The sequence below is a fragment of the Haemorhous mexicanus genome, chromosome 30 (genome assembly GCF_027477595.1).
Source record: "Haemorhous mexicanus isolate bHaeMex1 chromosome 30, bHaeMex1.pri, whole genome shotgun sequence".
Taxonomy (NCBI): Eukaryota; Metazoa; Chordata; class Aves; order Passeriformes; family Fringillidae; genus Haemorhous; species Haemorhous mexicanus.
The window spans coordinates 4,127,223-4,148,618 of NC_082370.1; the positions used below are offsets into that span (position 1 = coordinate 4,127,223).

At 52.3% G+C, this 21,396-nt stretch overlaps 1 protein-coding gene across 5 annotated transcripts; it reads right to left on the reverse strand.

Annotated features, from left to right (window-relative positions):
- Positions 1–1,592: 1,592 nt before the first annotated feature.
- Positions 1,593–21,161, reverse strand: LOC132339871 (tetraspanin-15-like). Of its 5 annotated transcripts, none has more exons than XM_059870435.1 (8): positions 20,888–21,160; positions 18,582–18,801; positions 15,000–15,074; positions 13,544–13,639; positions 12,143–12,256; positions 8,898–8,951; positions 8,120–8,236; positions 1,593–2,007 (listed from the first exon to the last, which is right to left on the reverse strand). In XM_059870435.1, the coding sequence occupies exons 2-8, from the start codon at positions 18,777–18,779 to the stop codon at positions 1,759–1,761; spliced, it is 903 nt and encodes a 300-aa protein (XP_059726418.1). In that variant the 5' UTR covers positions 18,780–18,801; positions 20,888–21,160; the 3' UTR covers positions 1,593–1,758. The 5 variants fall into 5 exon arrangements, with proteins under 5 accessions (XP_059726418.1, XP_059726417.1, XP_059726421.1 ...); XM_059870434.1 differs by having other exon boundaries at positions 18,582–18,767; positions 20,888–21,156; XM_059870437.1 differs by lacking the exon at positions 1,593–2,007 and adding an exon at positions 4,545–4,677 and having other exon boundaries at positions 18,582–18,767; positions 20,888–21,157.
- Positions 21,162–21,396: the final 235 nt, after the last annotated feature.

Sequence of the window (21,396 nt, forward strand, 5' to 3'; positions counted from 1 at the left end):
TGGCTGGAGCTCAGGGAATGGCAGGGAGCTCCAGCTGTGGGATGACCCCAAATCCAGCTGTGGGATGATCCCAAACCCCCATCCATGGGATGATCCCAAATCCAACACTGGGATGATCCCAAAGCCCCATCCATGGGATGATCCCAAATCCAGCTGTGGGATGATCCCAAACCCCCATGAATGGGATGACCCCAAATCCAACACTGGGATGATCCCAAACCCCCATCCATGGGATGATCCCAAATCCAGCACTGGGATGATCCCAAACCCCCATCCAAGGGATGACCCCAAATCCAGCACTGGGATGATCCCAAACCCCCATCCAAGGGATGACCCCAAATCCAGCACTGGGATGATCCCAAACCCCCATGAATGGGATGACCCCAAATCCAGCTGTGGGATGATCCCAAAGCCCCATCCATGGGATGATCCCAAATCCCTCAGAGAGCCAGGCTCAGCCCCCAGGGATCCCCCCCAAGCCTCGGCAGGTTTAGGGTCAGGATTTCCCTGGGTGGGTTTAGGGTCAGGATTGTTCCTGGGCAGTTTTAGTGTCAGGATTTCCCTGGGTGGGTTTAGGGTCAGGATTTCCCTGGGTGGGTTTAGGGTCAGGATTGTTCCTGGGTGGGTTTAGGGTCAGGATTGTTCCTGGGTGGGTTTAGGGTCAGGATTTCCCCTGGGTGGGTTTAGGGTCAGGATTTCCCTGGGTGGGTTTAGGGTCAGGATTTCCCCTGGGTGGGTTTAGGGTCAGGATTTCCTGTGGGTGGGTTTAGGGTCAGGATTTCCCTGAGTGGGTTTAGGGTCAGGATTTCCCTGGGTGGGTTTAGGGTCAGGATTGTTCCTGGGTGAGTTTAGGGTCAGGATTGTTCCTGGGTGGGTTTAGGGTCAGGATTTCCCTGGGTGGGTTTAGGATCAGGATTTCCCTGGGTGGGTTTAGGGTCAGGATTTCCCTGGGTGGGTTTAGGATCAGGATTTCCCTGGGTGGGTTTAGGGTCAGGATTTCCCTGGGTGGGTTTAGGGTCAGGATTGTTCCTGGGTGGGTTTAGGGTCAGGATTGTTCCTGGGTGGGTTTAGGGTCAGGATTTCCCCTGGGTGAGTTTAGGGTCAGGATTTCCCTGGGTGGGTTTAGGGTCAGGATTTCCCCTGGGTGGGTTTAGGGTCAGGATTGTTCCTGGGTGAGTTTAGGGTCAGGATTGTTCCTGGGCGGGTTTAGGGTCAGGATTTCCCCTGGGTGGGTTTAGGGTCAGGATTTCCCTGGGTGGGTTTAGGGTCAGGATTTCCCCTGGGTGGGTTTAGGGTCAGGATTTCCCCTGGGTGGGTTTAGGGTCAGGATTTCCCCTGGGTGGATTTAGAGTCAGGATTGTTCCTGGGCAGGTTTAGGGTCAGGATTGTTCCTGGGTGGGTTTAGGGTCAGGATTTCCCTGGGTGGGTTTAGGGTCAGGATTTCCCCTGGAGTTGTTCCCAAGTTTTCCCTTCCACCCCATGAATTCAGGGTTGGAACCTCGACCGTGGCCTTGCTCCCTGCAGCCTTTTATGGGAACATCAATAAATCCCATCCCATTTCTTCCTAGTTTTCCCAAAGAAAATCCAGAACCTGAGAAGAAAAAATCCCATTTTTTTACACTTTTCCCAACAGGAGCTGAGAATAAAAAAAATTCCCAAATTTTTCCCAATTTTCCCAAAGGAAATCCAGGACCTGAGAGGAAAAATCCCATTTTTCCAACGTTCTGCTCCAAGTCCGAGTCCGAGTCCGAGTGCTCCTCACACTTTGAGGCAGGCGGCTCCTTCCTCCTCCTCCTCCTCCTCCTCCTCCTCCTCCTCCGGGCCGGCATTCCCGGGGTTTCCGTAGCCGCCCTCCCGGGGCAGGCACCAGCAGCAGCCGGCGCCGCGCAGATCCAGCGGGGCCGCGCCCGCAGCCGCCGGGACCGGCCGGGAATCCACGGAATCGCAGCGGGAACGGAGCTCGTTCAGCTGCTGCCAGTGCAGCCAGGCCATGGCCAGCCCCAGCACCTGGGGAGGGACACCCCAAAGGGTCAGCGACACCCTAAAAGGGTCAGGGATACCCTAAAAGGGTCAGGGACACCCTAAAAGGGGTCAGGGACACCCCAAAGGGTCAGGGACACCCCAAAGGGGTCAGGGACACCCTAAAGGGGTCAGGGATACCCCAAAGGGGTCAGGGACACCCTAAAAGGGGTCAGGGATACCCTAAAAGGGTCAGGGATACCCCAAAAGGATCAGGGACACCCTAAAAGGGTCAGGGACACCCCAAAGGGTCAGGGACACCCTAAAGGGGTCAGGGACACCCTAAAGGGGTCAGGGACACCCCAAAGGGGTCAGGAACACCCTAAAAGGATCAGGGACACCCTAAAAGGGGTCAGAGAGATCCTAAAAGGATCAGAGAGATCCTAAAAGGATCAGGGACATCCTGAAAGGGTCAGGAACATCCTAAAAGTGTCAGGAAGACCCCAAAAGGATCAGACAGACCCTAAAAGGGTCAGGGATATCCTAAAAGGGTCTGGAACATCCCAAAGAGGACAAGGACACCCTAAAAGGGGCAGGGATACCCCAAAAGGATCCGACAGACCCTAAAAGGGTCAGGGATATTCTAAAAGGGTCTGGAACATCCCAAAGGGGACAGGGACACCCTAAAAGTGTCAGGAAGACCCCAAGAGGATCAGACAGACCCTAAAAGTGTCAGGAAGACCCCAAGAGGATCAGACAGACCCTAAAAGGGTCAGGGATATCCTAAAAGGGGTCAGGGAGATGCTAAAAGGGTTCAGGAACATCCCAAAAGGGTCAGAGAGACCCCAAAGGGTTCAGGGACACCCCAAAGGTATCAGGGACATCCCAAAGGCATCAGGGACACATCCCAAAAGGGGACAGGGACAATTCCCAGTCCATCCTGGACCTGGAGCTTCCAGGAACATTCCAGTCTTTCTCCCCCAAATCCCGTCCAAACCTGCACATGGAATCCAGGACGGGTCGTACAGAACCCACAAAATGGCTCAGTGTCAATCTTTCCTTCCCAAATCCACCTGGAAGTGGATCCCAAGGGGATTTCCCCAGATCCCAAACCCAGAAAAAGCAGGAAATCCCATCCCTGGAATGTTCTCCCAGCACTGAGCCCACCCTCAGCTGGCTCCCGCCCCATTCCCACTTTCCCAGTCCCTCCCAGGATCCCCAGGGATCCCTGGTGGTTCCAATCCCTGGGAACGGGGTCGATCCCAATCCTGGGGGTGCTGCAGGCTCCCAGGGCTTTCCCAACTCCGGGAATTCAGGCTTGGAAAAAGGGAAAAATCTGGGAATCTCTGGGAATTTCCTGTTATCCCACAGCCTGGGACGAGGCTGCCTCATCCTGGCTGGGATTTTTGGGAAGGGCTCTGGAATTCCAGGAACTGCTGGGAGAGCTGGGGACACTGCTGGGATTACAGGATAAGAACGGGATAATAATGGGATAATAATGGGATGGTGCTGATCCCCACCCAGAGCACATCCTTGGGAATTTGGGGTTTGCAATCCCATTTCCACGGGTGTCAAGTGCAGCCTCGTTCCCATTACTGAACTGTCATCAGTCCCCATTCAAATCCCAATCCTGATCCCTTTGAAATGTGGGATTGGGGGCAAATTTGTCATTTTTGCCTCCCAGAAGGATTTGTGTGTGCATCCCATGGAAACAGAGCCGGGTCTGGGGCAGGGATGGCTCCTGCTCCTCCTGCTGAGGAACCCCAGAAAAAATGGGAATTGTGGAAGGGAATAAAACCATCCAAACCCCTCAATGGGGATCCCAAATCCCAGAGAAAATGGGGAATAAAGGGGAATAAACCCATCCAAGATCCTGAATCTCATGGAAAAGGGGGAATAAAGGGGAATAAACCCATCGAAGATCCTGAATACTACAGAAAATGAGGAATAAAAGGGAATAAACCCATCCAAGATCCCAAATCCCAGAGAAAATGGGGAATAAAAGGGAATAAACCCATCCAAGATCCCAAATCCTATGGAAAATGGGGAATCAAGGGGAATAAACCCATCCAAGATCCCAAATCCTACAGAAAATGGGGAATAAGAGGGAATAAACCCATCCAAGATCCCAAATCCCATAGAAAAGGGGGAATAAAGGGGAATAAACCCATCCAAGATCCCAAATCCTACAGAAAATGGGGAATAAGAGGGAATAAACCCATCCAAGATCCCAAATCCTACAGAAAATGGGGAATCAAGGGGAATAAACCCATCCAAGATCCCGAATCCCAGAGAAAATGGGGAATAAAAGGGAATAAACCCATCCAAGATCCCAAATCCCAGAGAAAAGGGGGAATCAAGGGGAATAAACCCATCCAAGATCCCGAACCTCATGGAAAATGGGGAATAAAAGGGAATAAACCCATCCAAGATCCTGAATTTCATGGAAAATGAGGAATAAAAGGGAATAAACCCATCCAAGATCCCGAATCCCATAGAAAATGGGGAATAAGAGGGAATAAAGCCACCAAACCCCTCAGCCATGATCCCAAATCCCCTCGCCGGCGCTGCTGCTGAGTCACGGCCCCGTTCCCGTCCCCAGATCCCCGGAGCTGTCAGGAGTTATGGATGGATCCAATATCGGCTCCGCGCGGTTACGGCACCGCCGAGCTCGGAGCAGCCGCCGAGGGGGAGAGCGGGAACAGGGCAGGGCTGAGGCTGGGAAAAGGAAAAAATGGAATTTTGTCTGGGATTGGGATCCAGGAATTGCTGGCTTTGGAATTTAGGGAAGTGCCTGCTCTTCCTGGATGGAATTCCACCCTTCCCAGGCTTTTTGCTGCGGGATTGGAGTGCCCAGGGGGTGCAAATCCATGGAAAAGCTGCTCCCCCAGGGGGTAAATAAATCCCAGAAGCTTTGGGAATCCACAAAAAATCCATAAATCCTGGGAGCTTATGGGAATCCATAAAAAAATCCATGTGGGAATCTGGGAATTCCATGGAATGGGAAGTCCCAGAGGTCCCTCCTGACCCAAAGCATTCCGTGGTTCCTCTAAACCTGACTCCTGCCTCCCGTGGAGAATTCCCAGGCTCAGCTCCATCCCAGAGCCCAGCTTAGCTCGTGGGGTCTCTGTTGGTTCCTATGGATCAGTTTTCCACTGGGAATTGGGGCTGGAATGGCCCCAAATCCTCCTGGGAAGCCATGGCCAGATCCTCTCCCCCTCCTCCTCCTCTGGGAAAGGGGATTGGGAATGAAGGAAAAGGTTCAAACTTCCATTTTCACCCCATTTTCCAATGGCAAAAGGAAGTCCATGGAGGTTTTCCCTTGGGGATGGGCTGTGCCTGACTCCAGCAAGGAAAATTCCCTGCCAAAATCCCTTTGCCATGGAAATTTGGGAACATTCCCCAGTTCTGGCTGGATCCTGCTCACCCAGAATGTTGAAAAATTCCCGACTTTCCCAGAGCTAACAAAGCCCAAAGTGGGGTTTCTTCCCCTCCTTTTTTGGCTTCCCATTCCCTAAATTGGGATTTATGGAGAGCTCAGATGGAAAAATCCCTTTCATACCCTTTTCCCACCCCGACAAAGCTCAGAGAACCCCCGGAGCCGTGGGGGAGAATGAACAAATCCCAAATTAATCTCCCAAGGAAATGCTGAATGTTCTCCATCCCTGTCAGAGGGAGATGAAGATGCCGGCCTGGAGAACGCCGGGCCGGGGGAAAATTCCACCTTTTTCAAGGAATGGCCTCGTCCATCTCCAGCACTGACGCTCCGGGGAGGGAGCGGCCGCCCCCAGCCCGGGATGGATGGGACAGAGGGAGAAATAATTCTCAGGGATGGATGGGAGCCCTTGGCAGGACCTTCCAGGATCCTCTCGTTTTTCTGCTTCGTGGGGGTGGGGAAAAACTGCCGGCTTTTAAGGGAAAAACAGGGAATGCTGAGGGCTTGCTGCTGCAGTTCCTGGTTTACTGCAGTGCTGAGAGGGGCAGGGAATGATCCCGGGGCTGGAGCTGCTCTGGGAGAGCTGGGAATGTTCCCCTGGAGAAGGGAAGGATCCAGAGAGAGCTGGGAATGTTCCCCTGGAGAAGGGAAGGATCCAGGGAGAGCTGGGAATGTTCCCCTGGAGAAGGGAAGGATCCAGAGAGAGCTGGGAATGTTCTCCTGGAGAAGGGAAGGATCCAGGGAGAGCTGGGAATGTTCCCCTGGAGAAGGGAAGGATCCAGGGAGAGCTGGGAGTGTTCTCCTGGAGAAGGGAAGGATCCAGAGAGAGCTGGGAGTGTTCCCCTGGAGAAGGGAAGGATCCAGGGAGAGCTGGGAATGTTCCCCTGGAGAAGGGAAGGATCCAGGGAGAGCTGGGAATGTTCCCCTGGAGAAGGGAAGGATCCAGGGAGAGCTGGGAGTGTTCCCCTGGAGGAGGGAAGGATCCAGGGAGAGCTGGGAATGCTCCCCTGGAGAAGGGAAGGATCCAGGGAGAGCTGGGAATGCTCCCCTGGAGAAGGGAAGGATCCAGGGAGAGCTGGGAATGCTCCCCTGGAGAAGGGAAGGATCCAGGGAGAGCTGGGAATGTTTCCCTGGAGAAGGGAAGGATCCAGGGAGAGCTGGGAATGCTCCCCTGGAGAAAGGAAGGATCCAGGGAGAGCTGGGAATGTTCCCCTGGAGAAAGGAAGGATCCAGGGAGAGCTGGGAATGTTCCCCTGGAGAAGGGAAGGATCCAGGGAGAGCTGGGAATGTTCCCCTGGAGAAGGGAAGGATCCAGTCCAGGGAGAGCTTCCAGCACATTCCAGGGCCTGAAGAGGCTCCAGGAGAGCTGGAGAGGGACTGGGGACAGGGGATGGAGGCACAGGACACAGGGAATGGCTTCCCACTGGGAAAGGGGAGATTGAGATGGGATTTTGGGTGGGGAGGAATTCCCAGGGAAGCTGGGGCTGCTCCTGGATCCCTGGAAATGTCCAAGGCCAGGCTGGAGCAGCCTGGGACAGTGGGAGGGGATCCTGAAGCTCCTTCCCAACCCAAACCATTCCAGGATTCTCTGGAATATCCTCCATTAAAAAAAATCCCTGGAAAGGCCCAGGAAGGAGGAGCTGGAGCTGCAATCCCTAAGAGCTGCTGGAAGAACAAGGCTGGAATTTCTGAGGCTCATTCCCACCCTGAGCACGTCCCCAGCCCACGGCTGGAGGCAGGGAAGGACACGGAGGCGGCAGGAAAAGGATGGATGAGCTGGAAGCCCGGGATGGAACACAGCCAGCCCCAGGCCAGGAGGGATTCTGGGATGAGAAGTCCTTGGGAGTGACAGGGAATGTGGGGGATGGAGGGAACAGAGCAGGTGGGAACACCAGAATGGGGAAAAGGAGAATTCCAGGGATGGATGGAGGCAGAGTTTGTGCACAACCTCTCCCAAGGGATTGGGGTTTCCTTTTTGAAAAGGGCCGGGATGCTCCTGGATTTGTGGGATCCTGGATTCCCCCAGCCACGGGAGCAACTCCAGACCCAGCAGCATTCCAGGGATTTGGCCCCAGCATTCCCAATGAATGGCACCACTCCAGCTCCAGCAGCATTCCAGGGATTTCTGCCCCCAGCATTCCCAATGAATGGCACCACTCCAGCTCCAGCAGCATTCCAGGGATTTCTGCCCCCAGCATTCCCCAATAACCACTCCAGACCCATCAGGGCTCCGAATCCCGTGGATTTCTCCCCATTAGCATTCCCAATTAGCAGCACCATTAGCATTCCCAATTAGCAGCCAGCTGTTAATGGATGAGGCCCTGGGATGCCTTTCCCTGCCCCAGCACAAATCCCAGATGGAAATGGGATCCCAAAGGATTTTTCCCACCCTCCAGCAGGGGAAAGGAGCCGAGCTCTCGGCGCTGAGAACCCCAAAACTGCGGGGTCACCCCTGATCCCGGGGGCTCTTTGAGCTGGGAATTGCAGCTGGGAATTTGGGAATTACAGCCAGGAATTTGGGAATTGCAGCTGGGAATTTGGGAATTGCAGCTGAGAATTTGGGAATTGCAGCTGGGAATTTGGGAATTGCAGCTGGGAATTTGGGAATTACAGCCAGGAATTTGGGAATTGCAGCCAGGAATTTGGGAATTACAGCCAGGAATTTGGGAACTGCAGCTGGGAATTTGGGAATTGCAGCTGGGAATTTGGGAATTGCAGCCGTACCTGAGGCAGCAGCAGGGAGCAGACGATGGCCAGGGTGGCCTGGAAGTTGTCCTTGAGCCAGAGCCCCACGGCGTGGATGCAGCCCCGGACGTGGATGGTGCCCAGCAGCTCCAGGCGCTGCGGAGCAGAGAGAGGATCCCAAATTCCCGGGAATTTTGGGACTTTTCCGCAGCTTCCCCCCCTCAGGTTGGGGTTTTTGGACTCAAATCACCGCCCCAGGGGAGGGATTTTTGTTCTTGTGCTTCCAAAGGAAGTTTTGGAGCCGAGGTGGGATTAAATCCCAACTTTGGGGCCCTGGGAGAGATCCTGGAGCATCAAATTCCCTCAGATGGGGCCTGCCCGAGCTGGGAATTCCTGTCATGAATTCCCACATTTCTGCTGGGAACACTGCCAGGAATTCCCACATTTCTGCTGGGAACACTGCAGGGAATTCCCACATTTCTGCTGGGAACTCTGCAGGGAATTCCCACATTTCTGCTGGGAACTCTGCCAGGAATTCCCACATTTCTGCTGGGAACTCTGCCAGGAATTCCCACATTTCTGCACTTGGGGGATCCCCGAGGGGATCCTGCTGATCCCTTGATCCTTCTCCTGCTGGGAAGGGTTGAGGCCATTCCCAGATGAGAATCCCAGGGCACCAAAAGCGCCCCAAAATTCCAGGGAAAAGCCCCAAACCGGGCTGGGAGCAGCTGGGGAAGGGGAATTCCCGCGGGGAGCGTTTGACTGGTGGGATTTGGGGGAAGAAGGGGCAGAGAATTCCCAAAAATTCCAAGGTCACCTCCTTGTCCAGGGCGCGGTACCCGCACAGGGTGTTCACCACTCCGCCGGGAGCCTGCGGGGAACGGGCACGGTTATCCCGGGACAGGGGAGGGGCTGTCCCGGGAGAGGGGAGGGGTTTATCCCGGGAGAGGGGAGGGGCTGTCCCGGGAGAGGGGAGGGGTTTATCCCGGGAGGGGGGAGGGTCTATCCCAGGAAAGGGGAGGGGTCTATCCCAGGAAAGGGGAGGGGTTTATCCCAGGAAAGGGGAGGGGTTTATCCCAGGAAAGGGGAGGGGTTTATCCCAGGAAAGGGGAGGGGTCTATCCCAGAAAAGGGGAGGGGTCTATCCCAGGAAAGGGGAGGAGTATATCCCAGGAAAGGGGAGGAGTCTATCCCAGGAAAGGGGAGGGGTCTATCCCAGGAAAGGGGAGGGGTTTATCCCAGGAAAGGGGAGGGGTCTATCCCAGGAAAGGGGAGGGGTCTATCCCAGGAAAGGGGAGGGGTCTATCCCAGGAAAGGGGAGGGGTCTATCCTGGGAGAACACCAGAAATCCAAAGGGAATTGGGAATTTTGGAGGGGCCCAGCACGGGACAACCCTCGGAATCTGGGGTGTCCCTGGGACTGAGGGGTCTTCAGGGCAAATCCCAACCCAAACCATTCCAGGATTCTGGAGCCAGGCTGGGAGAGATGGGAATGCTCCTCTGGAGAAGGGAAATTCCAGGGAGAGCTTCCAGAACATTCCAGGACCTGAAGGGGCTCCAGGAGAGCTGGGGAAGGATTTGGGATAAGGGATGGAGGGACAGGACACAGAGAATGGCTTAAAGTGGGAAATTGAAATGGGATTTTGGGATTTTGGGATGGAACTCCCAGAGGAGCTGGGGCTGCCCCTGGAGCCCTGGGAGTGTCCAGGGCCAGGCTGGAGCCACCTGGGACAGTGGGAATTGTCCCCAGGGGTGGCCCTGGATGGGATTCAAGGCCAGGGAATTCCCAAGGGATTTGGCTCTCCTGGAATTCTGGGGCTGGTTCCTCGAGGAACGAGGCCAAATCCATCCCAAGGTTTTGGTGCTTCCCAGGTTCTGGAGCCTTTGGGGAGGCCTCACTTCCCAAAACACCTCAGAGCCACAGGCAGGGCCTTTCCCTCTTGGAAAAACCCCGGGAATTCCGCAGATTCATGGAGATTCCTGGATTTCCCTCCTGGAGCCCCCTCCAGACCCAGCTCAGGGAACCCTGGAGTGGTTTGGGTGGGAAGGGGCCGTGAACCCCATCCCACACCAGGGACAACATCCCAAAATCCCAGGCTGCTCCAAGGCCACCTTCAGCATTCCCAAAAAAAGTTCCCCAAATTCTCTGGATTCAGGGGATTTTTCCCTTAAACCTGCTCAGGTTTTATTTTTACCAAATTGTCCCAAAAAATCCAGGGGAGTGTGAAAAGCTCCCTGCAGGAACCCCTGCTTCCATCTCCAGGAGCCGCAGGACCCTTAATCAAGGCCTTGATTAGAGAGCAGCTCAAATCTGCATCTCATTTGCATATCAGGCTAATTAAAGCCCTTCACATTTCCCTCTTTTTCCATGAAAAACAATGAGGGATTGATGAGGAATTCTCCTCGCTGCCTTTTTGGGAGTTCTCCCAACATTTCCCGGCCTTGCAGGATCCTGAGGTTTCATCCTGGATGGAATCCTGCAGGAGCAGGCCCGGATGAAACCAATTTTTAGCAACATTTTCCTTCACAAAATATTGGAGGGGATTTTCTTGGAATTTTGGGATTTTTCCCAGGAATTCTGGGATTTTTTTCCCCTGGAATTTTGGGATTTCCCCCCCAGGAATTTTGGGATATTTTGATATTTTTCCTGCTCACCCCTCTGAGGCAGCAGGAGTGGAGCAGAGGGGACTTCCCAGGAATTCTTGGGATTTTTCCCTGGAATTCTGGGAATTTTTTCCCTGGAAATCTGGGATATTTTCCCTGGAATTCTGGGACCCCCTGCTCACCCCTTGGACGCAGCAGGAGTGGGGTAGAGAGGATTTCTTGGGAATTTGGGGATTTCCCCCAGGAATTTTGGGATTTTTTTCCCCTGGACTTGTGGGATATTTTCCCTGGGATTGTGGGATATTGTTCCCTGGAATTTAGGGATTTCCCCCTGGAATTTTGGGATTTTTTTCCTGGAATTCTGGGATTTTTTTCCTGGAATTCTGGGATGATTTCCCTGGGATTGTGTTCCCCCTGCTCACCCCTCGGACACAGCAGGAGTGGGGCAGAGGGGATTTCTCAGAAATTTGGGGATTTCCCCCAGGAATTCTGGGATTTTTTTCCCCTGGGATTGTGGGGTATTTTCCCTGGAATTCTGGGATATTTCCCCTGGGATTTGGGATTTTTTCCCTGGGGTTGGGGGATATTTCCCCTGGAATTCTGGGATATTTTCCCTGGGATTCTGGGGTATTTTCCCTGGAATTCTGGGATATTTTCCCTGGGATTCTGGGGTATTTTCCCTGGGATTTGGGATATTCCCCCTGGGATTGTGGGGTATTTTCCCTGGAATTCTGGGATATTTTCCCTGGGATTGGGGGATATTTCCCCTGGAATTCTGGGATATTTTCCCTGGGATTTGGGATATTCCCCCTGGGATTGTGGGGTATTTTCCCTGGAATTCTGGGATATTTTCCCTGGGATTGGGGGATATTTCCCCTGGAATTCTGGGGTATTTTCCCTGGGATTTGGGATATTCCCCCTGGGATTGTGGGACATTTCCTCTGGAATTCTGGGATATTTTCCCTGGGATTGGGGGATATTTCCCCTGGAATTCTGGGATATTTTCCCTGGGATTTGGGATATTCCCCCTGGGATTGTGGGACATTTTCCCTGGAATTCTGGGATATTTTCCCTGGGATTGGGGGATATTTCCTCTGGAATTCTGGGATATTTTCCCTGGGATTGGGGGATATTTCCCCTGGAATTCTGGGGTATTTTCCCTGGGATTGGGGGATATTTCCTCTGGAATTCTGGGATATTTCCCCCGGAATTCGGGGATATTTCCCCTGGAATTCTGGGATATTTTCCCTGGGATTTGGGATATTTCCCCTGGGATTCTGGGGTGTTTTCTCTGGGATTTGGGATATTCCCCTGGGACATTCCCCGCTCACCCCTCGGACGCAGCAGGAGTGGGGAAGAGGGGAATGAGGGGATTTCCCTGGGGTTTGGGATATTTCCCCTGGGATTTGGGGATATTTTCCCTGGGATTCTGGGACATTCCTGGGACATTCCCCGCTCACCCCTCGGACGCAGCAGGAGTGGGGCACCCCGCAGGCCAGGGCCCCGCTGCCGTTGCACTGGTGGTACTGGTTCACCTCCCAGTCCCGGAATTCGTCCCCTCCACAGCAGGAAAACTGCAGGAAAAGCACAGGGAGAGGGGAGAGCTGGGAAACCCCAAAAGTCCAGGGGAAAAGGGGAGGGATTCCTGCTCCAGAGGGAGCTGGGGTTGGGATTTTGGGAGGAAATCCCTCCCTGGGGAGGGTGGGGATGGAATTCCCAGGGAATTTCCAGCCCTGGAAACTCCTTAAAGATTCTGGAAAAGGGTTTGGGATCAGAAGAGGGAATGGATTCCTGTGGGCACAGGGATCATGGGAGATCATTAATTGGGATCCTAATTAATTGGGATAATGGGAGGGTTGGGATGGAATTCCCAGGGAATTCTGGATCCTTTGGAAGTGTCCAAGGCCAGGCTGGAGAAACCTGGGATGGGAAAAGGGAATTTTAGGATCTCACCCATCCCAGAATTTCAATCCCATTCCCCAATTTTTTCCTGCTCCCAGGGAAGTTGAAGGGTAAAAAAAAAAAGGGAATTTTTCCCATTTATCTCCATTTCAGAGGGATTTGGGCATGGCTCAGATCTATCCCCACTTCCATGCTCTAATTCCAGGTGACAAATCCATTTTTTCCCGAGGCAGGGATGGATCTGGGGGCTCTCAGCCATCCCACAAAATCCCCACCAGCCCCCCAGGGATTTCTCTTCCTGTCAGGATAAATTGGGATCAAATCCTGCAGCTACAAAGGGAAAAAATTCAAATTAAAAAATCTCTTTTTGTCCTGCAGCGAAGATAAAAAAAAATTCCAGTCAAAGTCACTCCGAGTCCTCCACGGAATAAAAATGAGCCTGGTCTGGATTGTTCCCACTTTTTAAGCACCAAACTGATCCAGGAGCAGATTTTGGGAGAGGCTTTTCCCTCTGCTCCCCTTTTCCAAGGAAAAGCAGGAAAAATTCTTGGGGTGCTCCTGCTCTGCTCCATCCCAGGCACGGATTTCAGGATTTTCCTGGATTCCCAGAGCTCCCTCCTCAAGTTTTGGGATCTTCATTTTTCACAAATCCCAAGATAATTCCCAAAAAATCCTCCTGGGCTGAGCTCAGGGAGGCAAAACCCAAAAAAATCCCAAAGTGAAGATATCCAAGGAAAACAGCCCAGGGATGGGAATAAAAATGGAAAATCCAGGGGAAACCCCCAAAAATCCAGGGGAAACCCCCAAAAATCCAGGGGAAACCCCCAAAAATCCAGGGGAAACCCCCAAAAATCCAGGGGAAAACCCCAAAAATCCAGGGGAAACCCCCAAAAATCCAGGGAAAATGGGGCATGGGATTGAGCATTCCTTGAGAAACTTCCCCCTTTCCCCATCCACACCTTTTCCTGCACAAAATCCAGGATATTTTTGAAGTCCAGGTCGTCGTAGTAGTGCCGGATTCCCTCCTGGATGTTGGAGTGGAAAACCTCGTTCATCTGGGATGGGGAAAGCCAAAAGTTGGGAAAACCCATGGAAAAACAGCACCAAATTCCACCTTTTTCACACCAGAGGAGGGATTGACCCCATCCCAGGGGGATTTTTGGGATGAAATCCACAATTTTGGAGCTGTCTGGATCCGTTCCTGCCACATCCAAACCAAGGAATTTTTCTCCGCCTGATTTTTCCTTTTCCTCATTTGCATATCAATGAAGCTGATTTGCATATCGATATTAATTCCTGGTCGTGGCTGATTTCACCTGAAATCCAATTAATTCTGGGATTGGGGTTTGATGAAGATCCATTGTTCCAGAGGGGGATTTGTGCTGCCCACAATTCCCTCTTCATTCGGGGTTTAATTCACTTTTGATATCATCCCAATTAATTAAAATTAATTTAAAATTCATTTAACTCTGAAACTCCTGCTGCATCCCGGAGTTCCATCCCGAGGAGTTGCAATTCCAGTTTTGGGAATGACAATTCCATGGTCAGGAATAAAACAATTCCATTTTTGGGAATGACTATTCAATTTTCGGGAATGACGATTCCATTTTTGGGAATAACAACGGAATTTTTAGGAACAATGATTCCATTTTTGGGAATGACCATTCAGTTCTTTGGGAATGACCAAGGAATTTTTGGGAATGACAATGGAATTTTTGGGAATGACAATGGAATTTTTGGGAATGACCATCCCTTTTTTGGGAATAACCATCCCATTTTTGGGAATGACAACGGAATTTTTGGGAATTACAATGGAATTTTTGGGAATGACAATGGAATTTTTGGGAATGACATTCAATTTTTGGGAATGACCATCCCATTTTCGGGAATGACCATTCTGGTTTTGGGAATGACAACGGAATTTTTGGGAATGATCATCCCATTTTTGGGAATAACCACTCAATTTTTGGGAATGACCATCCCATTTTTGGGAATGACCATGGAATTTTTGGGAAGAACATTCAATTTTTGGGAATGACCATCCCATTTTTGGGAATAACCATCCCATTTTTGGGAATGACAATGGAATTTTTGGGAATAACCATCCCATATTCGGGAATGACCATTCTGGTTTTGGGAATGACCAAGGAATTTTTGGGAATGACAATGGAATTTTTGGGAATGACCATCCCATTTTTGGGAATGACAATGGAATTTTTGGGAATGACAATGGAATTTTTGGGAATGACCATCCCATTTTTGGGAATGACCATCCCATTTTTGGGAATGACCATTCTGGTTTTGGGAATGACAATGGAATTTTTGGGAATGACCATCCCATTTTTGGAGATAACCATCCCATTTTTGGGAATGCCGACGGAATTCCCGGGAATGCCGGGCGTGTCCCTGTCCCACCTTGCTCTCGAAGATGATCTCCACGAGGATCAGCAGCAGCTCCGTCAGGAAGATCAGCAGCAGCACCCAGAAGAACTGGAAGGAGGAGATGGAAGAAGGATCCGGATGGTCCCGGATCCGACCCCAACCGGGAAAGGAGGAATTCGCCACCGGAATTCCGGTTTTGCTGGAATTCTGCTGGAAATTCCACCTTGGTGGCCGTGTCCCAACGTGTCACCGTCCATCCCGGAGAGGGGATCGGGAAGGATCAGGAAAGGATTGGGAAGGATCAGGAAAAATTGGGAAGGAATCCGGAAGGACCTGGAAGTGACTGGGAAAGAATCAGGAAGGATCGGGAAGGAGATTGGGAAGGATCAGGAAGGATTGGGAAGGAGATTGGGAAGGAGCCCGAGGGTCTCCCCCAGCACACAGCTCCAAACAAATTCTGGATTTCTTGGAGAAACTTCCCGAGGAAATCTTTCTCCGGGCCTGGATGCTGAGTCAGGAAGAGCCGCTCAATTCCGATTCAATTAACGCGGCCGCTAACGAGCTCATCAATCCCAATTCCCGCAGCAACCTCGGGAATTGATGAATCCCTCTGGGAGCTGCTCCTTCCCTCCCTTAACGATCTCTGAGGTTTTGTTCCTCCTTAATTATTCCCAAATCCGGACATTCCAGCCCCAAGACGCCGAATTTGCCTGGTTTAACTCCTGTCCCTCCGGAGAAAATTTGGGGTTAATTCCTCTCCCTCCGGAGTAAATTTGGGGTTAATTCCTGTTCCTCCAGAGAAAATTTGGGGTTAATTCCTGTTCCTCCAGAGCCCGAATCCCACAGGTCGGGGTTGGGGTTTCCAGGCCATCGATCCCGGGGATCTGGGACCGTCGGGACCGGCGCGTTCCCGGTGGATGAACGGGAGCGGGAGCGGAGCGGCTGCGGAGGCGGGAGATGGATGGAGCTGTCAGCTCCACCCCAGCGGGCACAAATCAGCCAAATTCCAGCGGGAATTGCACTGAGCAGGCACAAATCAGCCAAATTCCAGCGGGAATTGCACTGAGCAGGCACAAATCAGCCAAATTCCAGCGGGAATTGCACTGAGCGGGCACAAATCAGCCAAATTCCAGCGGGAATTGCACTGAGCGGGCACAAATCAGCCAAATTCCAGCGGGAATTGCACTGAGCGGGCACAAATCAGCCAAATTCCAGCAGGAATTGCAATGAGCAGGCACAAATCAGCCAAATTCCAGCGGGAATTGCACGGCCCTGGGGGAAAAGTCAGTGGAGAAACCAGCCTGGCTGCTTTGGAACACCAATCCCAGATCCTTTAAAACACAGATCCCGGTTTAAACACCATCCCAGATCTTTTTAGACACAAATCCTGATCCTTTTGAACATGGACCTGGATCCTTTTAAACCCAATCCCAGATTCTTTTAAAGACAATCCCAAATCCTTCAAAACACAAATCTGGATCCTTTAAAACACACTTTCCCTGTTTTTCCATAAAAAACCCCAAAGCTGCAGCTGCCAGGCCCAGCTCAGCTCCAAGAGCTCCTCCAGGGCCTCTCTCCCTGATTGCTTTTGTTCTGGGAATTCTCCTGGAAGGGACAAGTCCCCATCCCACAAGGGCTCTGATTGCTCCTTCCTGTCCTCAGCAATTCCTGGCTTTTCACCACCCCATTCCCACAAAACTGCTCCTGGGAATTCGCTGTTCCTTGGGAATTCACTGTTCCTTGGGAATTTCTACTTTCCTGGGAATTCACACCCTGGGATGGACCTCGGGAGGGAAAACACCGTGGGATTTCCTCCTTGGCATCCCCAAACCATGAAAGTGACTCCAAATCCATGGAATTCCCAAACTGTGAAGGTGACCCCGGATCCATGGAATTCCATGGAGATGATTCCAGATCCTTGGAATTCCAGGGAGATGACCCTGGATCCATGGAGGTGACCCCGGATCCATGGAATTCCATGGAGATGATTCCAGATCCATGGAGGTGACCCCGGATCCATGGAATTCCATGGAGATGATTCCAGATCCATGGAATTCCAGGGAGATGACCCCGGATCCATGGAGGTGACCCCGGATCCATGGAATTCCATGGAGATGATTCCAGATCCATGGAAGTGACCCCGGATCCATGGAATTCCCAAGCGATGGAGGTGACCATGGAGATGACCCCGAGTCCATGGAATTCCATGGAGATGACCCCGGATCCATGGAGATGACCCTGGATCCATGAAGATGACCCCGGATCCATGGAGACAAACCCAGAATCCACGGAGACGACCCTAGATCCATGGAATTCCCTCCATGGAATTCCCAAACCATGGAGATGACCCCAAATCCATGGAATTCCATGGAGATGACCCCGGACCCATGGAATTCCATGGAGGTGACCCCGGAATCCACGGAGTTCCATGAAGATGACCCCGGATCCATGGAGACAAACCCAGAATCCACGGAGACGACCCCAGATCCATGGAATTCCCTCCATGGAATTCCCAAACCATGGAGATGACCCCAAATCCATGGAGTTCCATGGAGATGACCCTGGATCCATGGAATTCCATGGAGGTGACCCCGGATCCATGGAATTCCATGGAGACGACCCCAGATCCATGGAGACAAACCCAGAATCCACGGAGGTGACCCTGGATCCATGGAGTTCCATGGAGATGACCCCGGATCCATGGAATTCCCTCCATGGAATTCCCAAACCATGGAGATGACCCCAAATCCATGGAATTCCATGGAGGTGACCCCGGAATCCATGGAGTTCCATGGAGACGACCTCGGATCCATGGAGACAAACCCAGAATCCATGGAGACGACCCCAGATCCATGGAATTCCCTCCATGGAATTCCCAAACCATGGAGATGACCCCAAATCCATGGAGTTCCATGGAGACAACCCCGGATCCATGGAGTTCCATGGAGATGACCCTGGATCCATGGAATTCCATGGAGGTGACCCCGGAATCCATGGAGTTCCATGGAGACGACCTCGGATCCATGGAGACAAACCCAGAATCCACGGAGGTGACCCTGGATCCATGGAGTTCCATGGAGATGACCCCGGATCCATGGAGTTCCATGGAGATGACCCCGGATCCATGGAATTCCCTCCATGGAATTCCCAAACCATGGAGATGACCCCAAATCCATGGAATTCCATGGAGGTGACCCCGGATCCATGCAATTCCATGGAGGTGACCCCGGATCCATGCAATTCCATGGAGGTGACCCCGGATCCATGGAGACAAACCCAGAATCCATGGAGACGACCCTGGATCCATGGAATTCCCTCCATGGAATTCCCAAACCATGGAGATGACCCCAAATCCATGGAGTTCCATGGAGATGACCCCAGAATCCATGGAGTTCCATGGAGATGACCCCGGATCCATGGAATTCCATGGAGATGACCCCCGGATCCATGGAATTCCATGGAGGTGACCCCGGAATCCATGGAGTTCCATGGAGATGACCCCAAATCCATGGAGTTCCATGGAGATGACCCCCGGATCCATGGAATTCCATGGAGGTGACCCCGGATCCATGGAATTCCACAGAGACGCCCCCGGATCCGTGGAATTGCCCTCACCGTGCGGAGCAGGGCGCGGTTGTCGCGGAGGCTGCCGACCATGCCCACGAAGGACACCAGGAAGACGCAGGATCCCAGCAGGAGCAGCAGCACGGCCGGCGCCAGGAAGATCCCCTCCAGCGTGCGGTGCCGCTGCCGCTCCGCCTCGGCGTAGATCCCCACGGCCAGGAGCAGCAGCCCCAGCAGCTGCACGGGCATTGATGGGAATTACTCCGGGATTCTGGGGGGTTTCGGGGGCTTTTAGGGCTTTTGGGATTTGGAGATCCATGGAATGGATCTTCAGATCCATGGGATTCCTCAAGACTTCCCAGAACCTGGTTTGGACTCTGAATCCATGGAATTTTCTCCCCAGGATCCCCAACCATGGAGGTGACCCTGGATCCATGGAATTCCCTCCTGGCATCTCAAACCATGGAGGGGACTCCAGATCCATGGAATTCCTCAAGACCTCCCAACCTGGTTTGGACTCAATCCATGGAATTCCCTCCCCAGGATCCCCAAACTGTGGACACTACTCCAGATCCATAGAATTCCCTCCTCACCATCCCCAACCATGGAGGTGACCTTGGATCCATGGAATTCTCTACAAGGGATCCCCAAACCATGGATGTGACCCTGGATCCATGGAATTCTCTACAAGGGATCCCCAAACCATGGATGTGACCCTGGATCCATGGAATTCTCTACAAGGGATCCCAAACCATGGAGGTGACTCCAAATCCATGGAATTCTCTCATTAAAACCTCTCAGACCTGGTTTGGACACCAAATCCATGGAATTCCCTCATTAAAACCTCCCAGACCTGGTTTGGACACCAAACCCATGGAATTCCCTCCCCGGAATCCCCAAACCACGGAGGTGACTCCAAAACCACGGAATTTAGGATTTTTGGGATTTTCAGGATTTTCAGGATTATCAGGGTCAGTTGAAACATCCGCTCTCCATTTTGTGGGAAAAGAATTGTCCAGGAATTAATTGGGCCGCAATTATGCAAATGAGGCCGGAATTAGGTCAGGCTGAAAGGCTCTGGATTCCCTGGAGCAGAATTCCTGTCTGGGAACATCCCAGGGATGGAGGTGGGAGGGGTTAAACTGCCCAAAGTGGGGTTTTTTTGGGGTTGTTTTTCCGTTTTTTGGACCAATCCGAGCTTCTCGCTGGCGGATTCTCCACAGAGCTCTCCCAAAATTCCCCCAAAAATCCGGGAATTGTCCCAGGGTTCATCCACAATTCCCAGAGTGGAATTGGGAAGAAAATCCCACAACCCCTTCAGCACCCCAAAAACCTCTGGGAAACCCCAAACTGGGCAGGATCGACTCCTTGGGAACCCAAATGTTGGGATTTGCCCCGGATTTGTTTGGAATATTGAACAAATCCCACCCAAAACTCCACCCTGAGCCAGAAACGTGGGAGAAATCCAGAATTTTTGGGGTTTCTGGGAACATTACAGAGCTCTGGCCCCTCAGAGCTTTCCCACCTGACAGAGCCTGGAAAATCCGGGAGATAATCCCAAAAAAAACCAAATTTTGGTGATTTTTGGCCTTGGCCGAGCTCATTCATGGGTCAAAAATCAAAACTGAAATTAAAACCATTTCCGGGCACCTGCAGAGGAATTTCTGCGCCCACACCTGAAAAATCAGCCCCACCCCGGGGTTATTTAACCCTGGGGAAGAAATATTTGGAAATCAAGTCAGAATTACCCAAAATAAACCCCAAAAAGAGACCCCACAACGGGTGGAATTCCCGGTTTTCCCCTCCCCGCCTCCCGCAGGTGTTTGCAGCTCCCAGGTGCGGGGAAATCCCGCCCCGAGCAGAGTCCAGGGCTTCAAAACCGCCTAAAAATTAATTTATTGGGGATTTTTTCCAAGAAAAACGTGGCTGAAACCCCCTCGATGTCTGCAGAGGGCACCTGGGGGGTGAAAAAATTTAATTTTCCTGTTTTTTTCTGCTCCAAAAGGGACTCGCGGCCACAAAGGAATCACGGGGGAGGATAAGGTTGGAAAAAACCCCAGAACCCGCGGGTTCACCCCAAAATCGCCACGTTTGGAGCCCAAAATTGCCCTAAATTGCCCAGTTTGGAGCGGGCCCCGGGGGGTTGGAGGCACCGCGGGTTTTCCTGAAGGATTTGGGGTTTGGGAAGGGGAAATTGGGACGCGGAAAAGCGAAAGGGGCTGGAAAAGGCAATTCCGGTCGGGAAAAACCGGCAACAACGCTGGGAAACACGGGGAAAATGGGGGAAAAAATGGGAAAAATGGGGGAAAAAATGGGAAAAACGGGGGAAAAAATGGGAAAAACGGGGAAGAACGTACCGAGAAGAGCGTGGCGTAGGCGGAGAGCGCGAATTTGATGCCGTAGTAATAAAACTGGGACTCGCGGCAGGTCCGGGCCATGCCCGGCTCTTCCCGGCTGCGATTCCTGCGGGAATTGGAACCCCTGGCTCTTCCCGGCTCCTTCCCGGCCGCGATTCCTGCGGGCAATTCGAACTTGGGGCCGATTTCCGCCCGCAGGGGCCGAGCGCGGCCGCGTTAACCCTTTAGAGACTCCGCGCTGCGGAGACAGGAGCGGCTGGCAAGGGATTTTCCAGCAGGGATAATCCGAGGAACAATTGAGGAATCACCTGCGCTCCCGAGCCCTCCTGGAGGCACGCAGGGACCTGGGATTGCTTTGGGGATCCCACGGATTTTCAGCTTTTCATTCCCTGGGATTTTTGATTTTTTTTTTAATTTACCTCGAATTTAATTTTTTTTTTTAATTTGCCTTGAATTTTGGATTTCTAGATCCCACTCAAATTTTGATTTTTTTTTTTATCCATCTCAAA

Coding starts and splice junctions, on each gene's coding strand:
- LOC132339871 (XM_059870434.1), bottom strand. CDS start 20,968: ATGGCCCGGACCTGCCGCGAGTCCCAGTTTTATTACTACGGCATCAAA. Junction 13,640..14,999: donor AGATCATCTTCGAGAGCAAG/GTGGGACAGGGA, acceptor TCCCCATCCCAG/ATGAACGAGGTTTTCCACTC. Junction 8,952..12,142: donor ACTCCTGCTGCGTCCGAGGG/GTGAGCGGGGAA, acceptor CGTTCCCCGCAG/GCTCCCGGCGGAGTGGTGAA.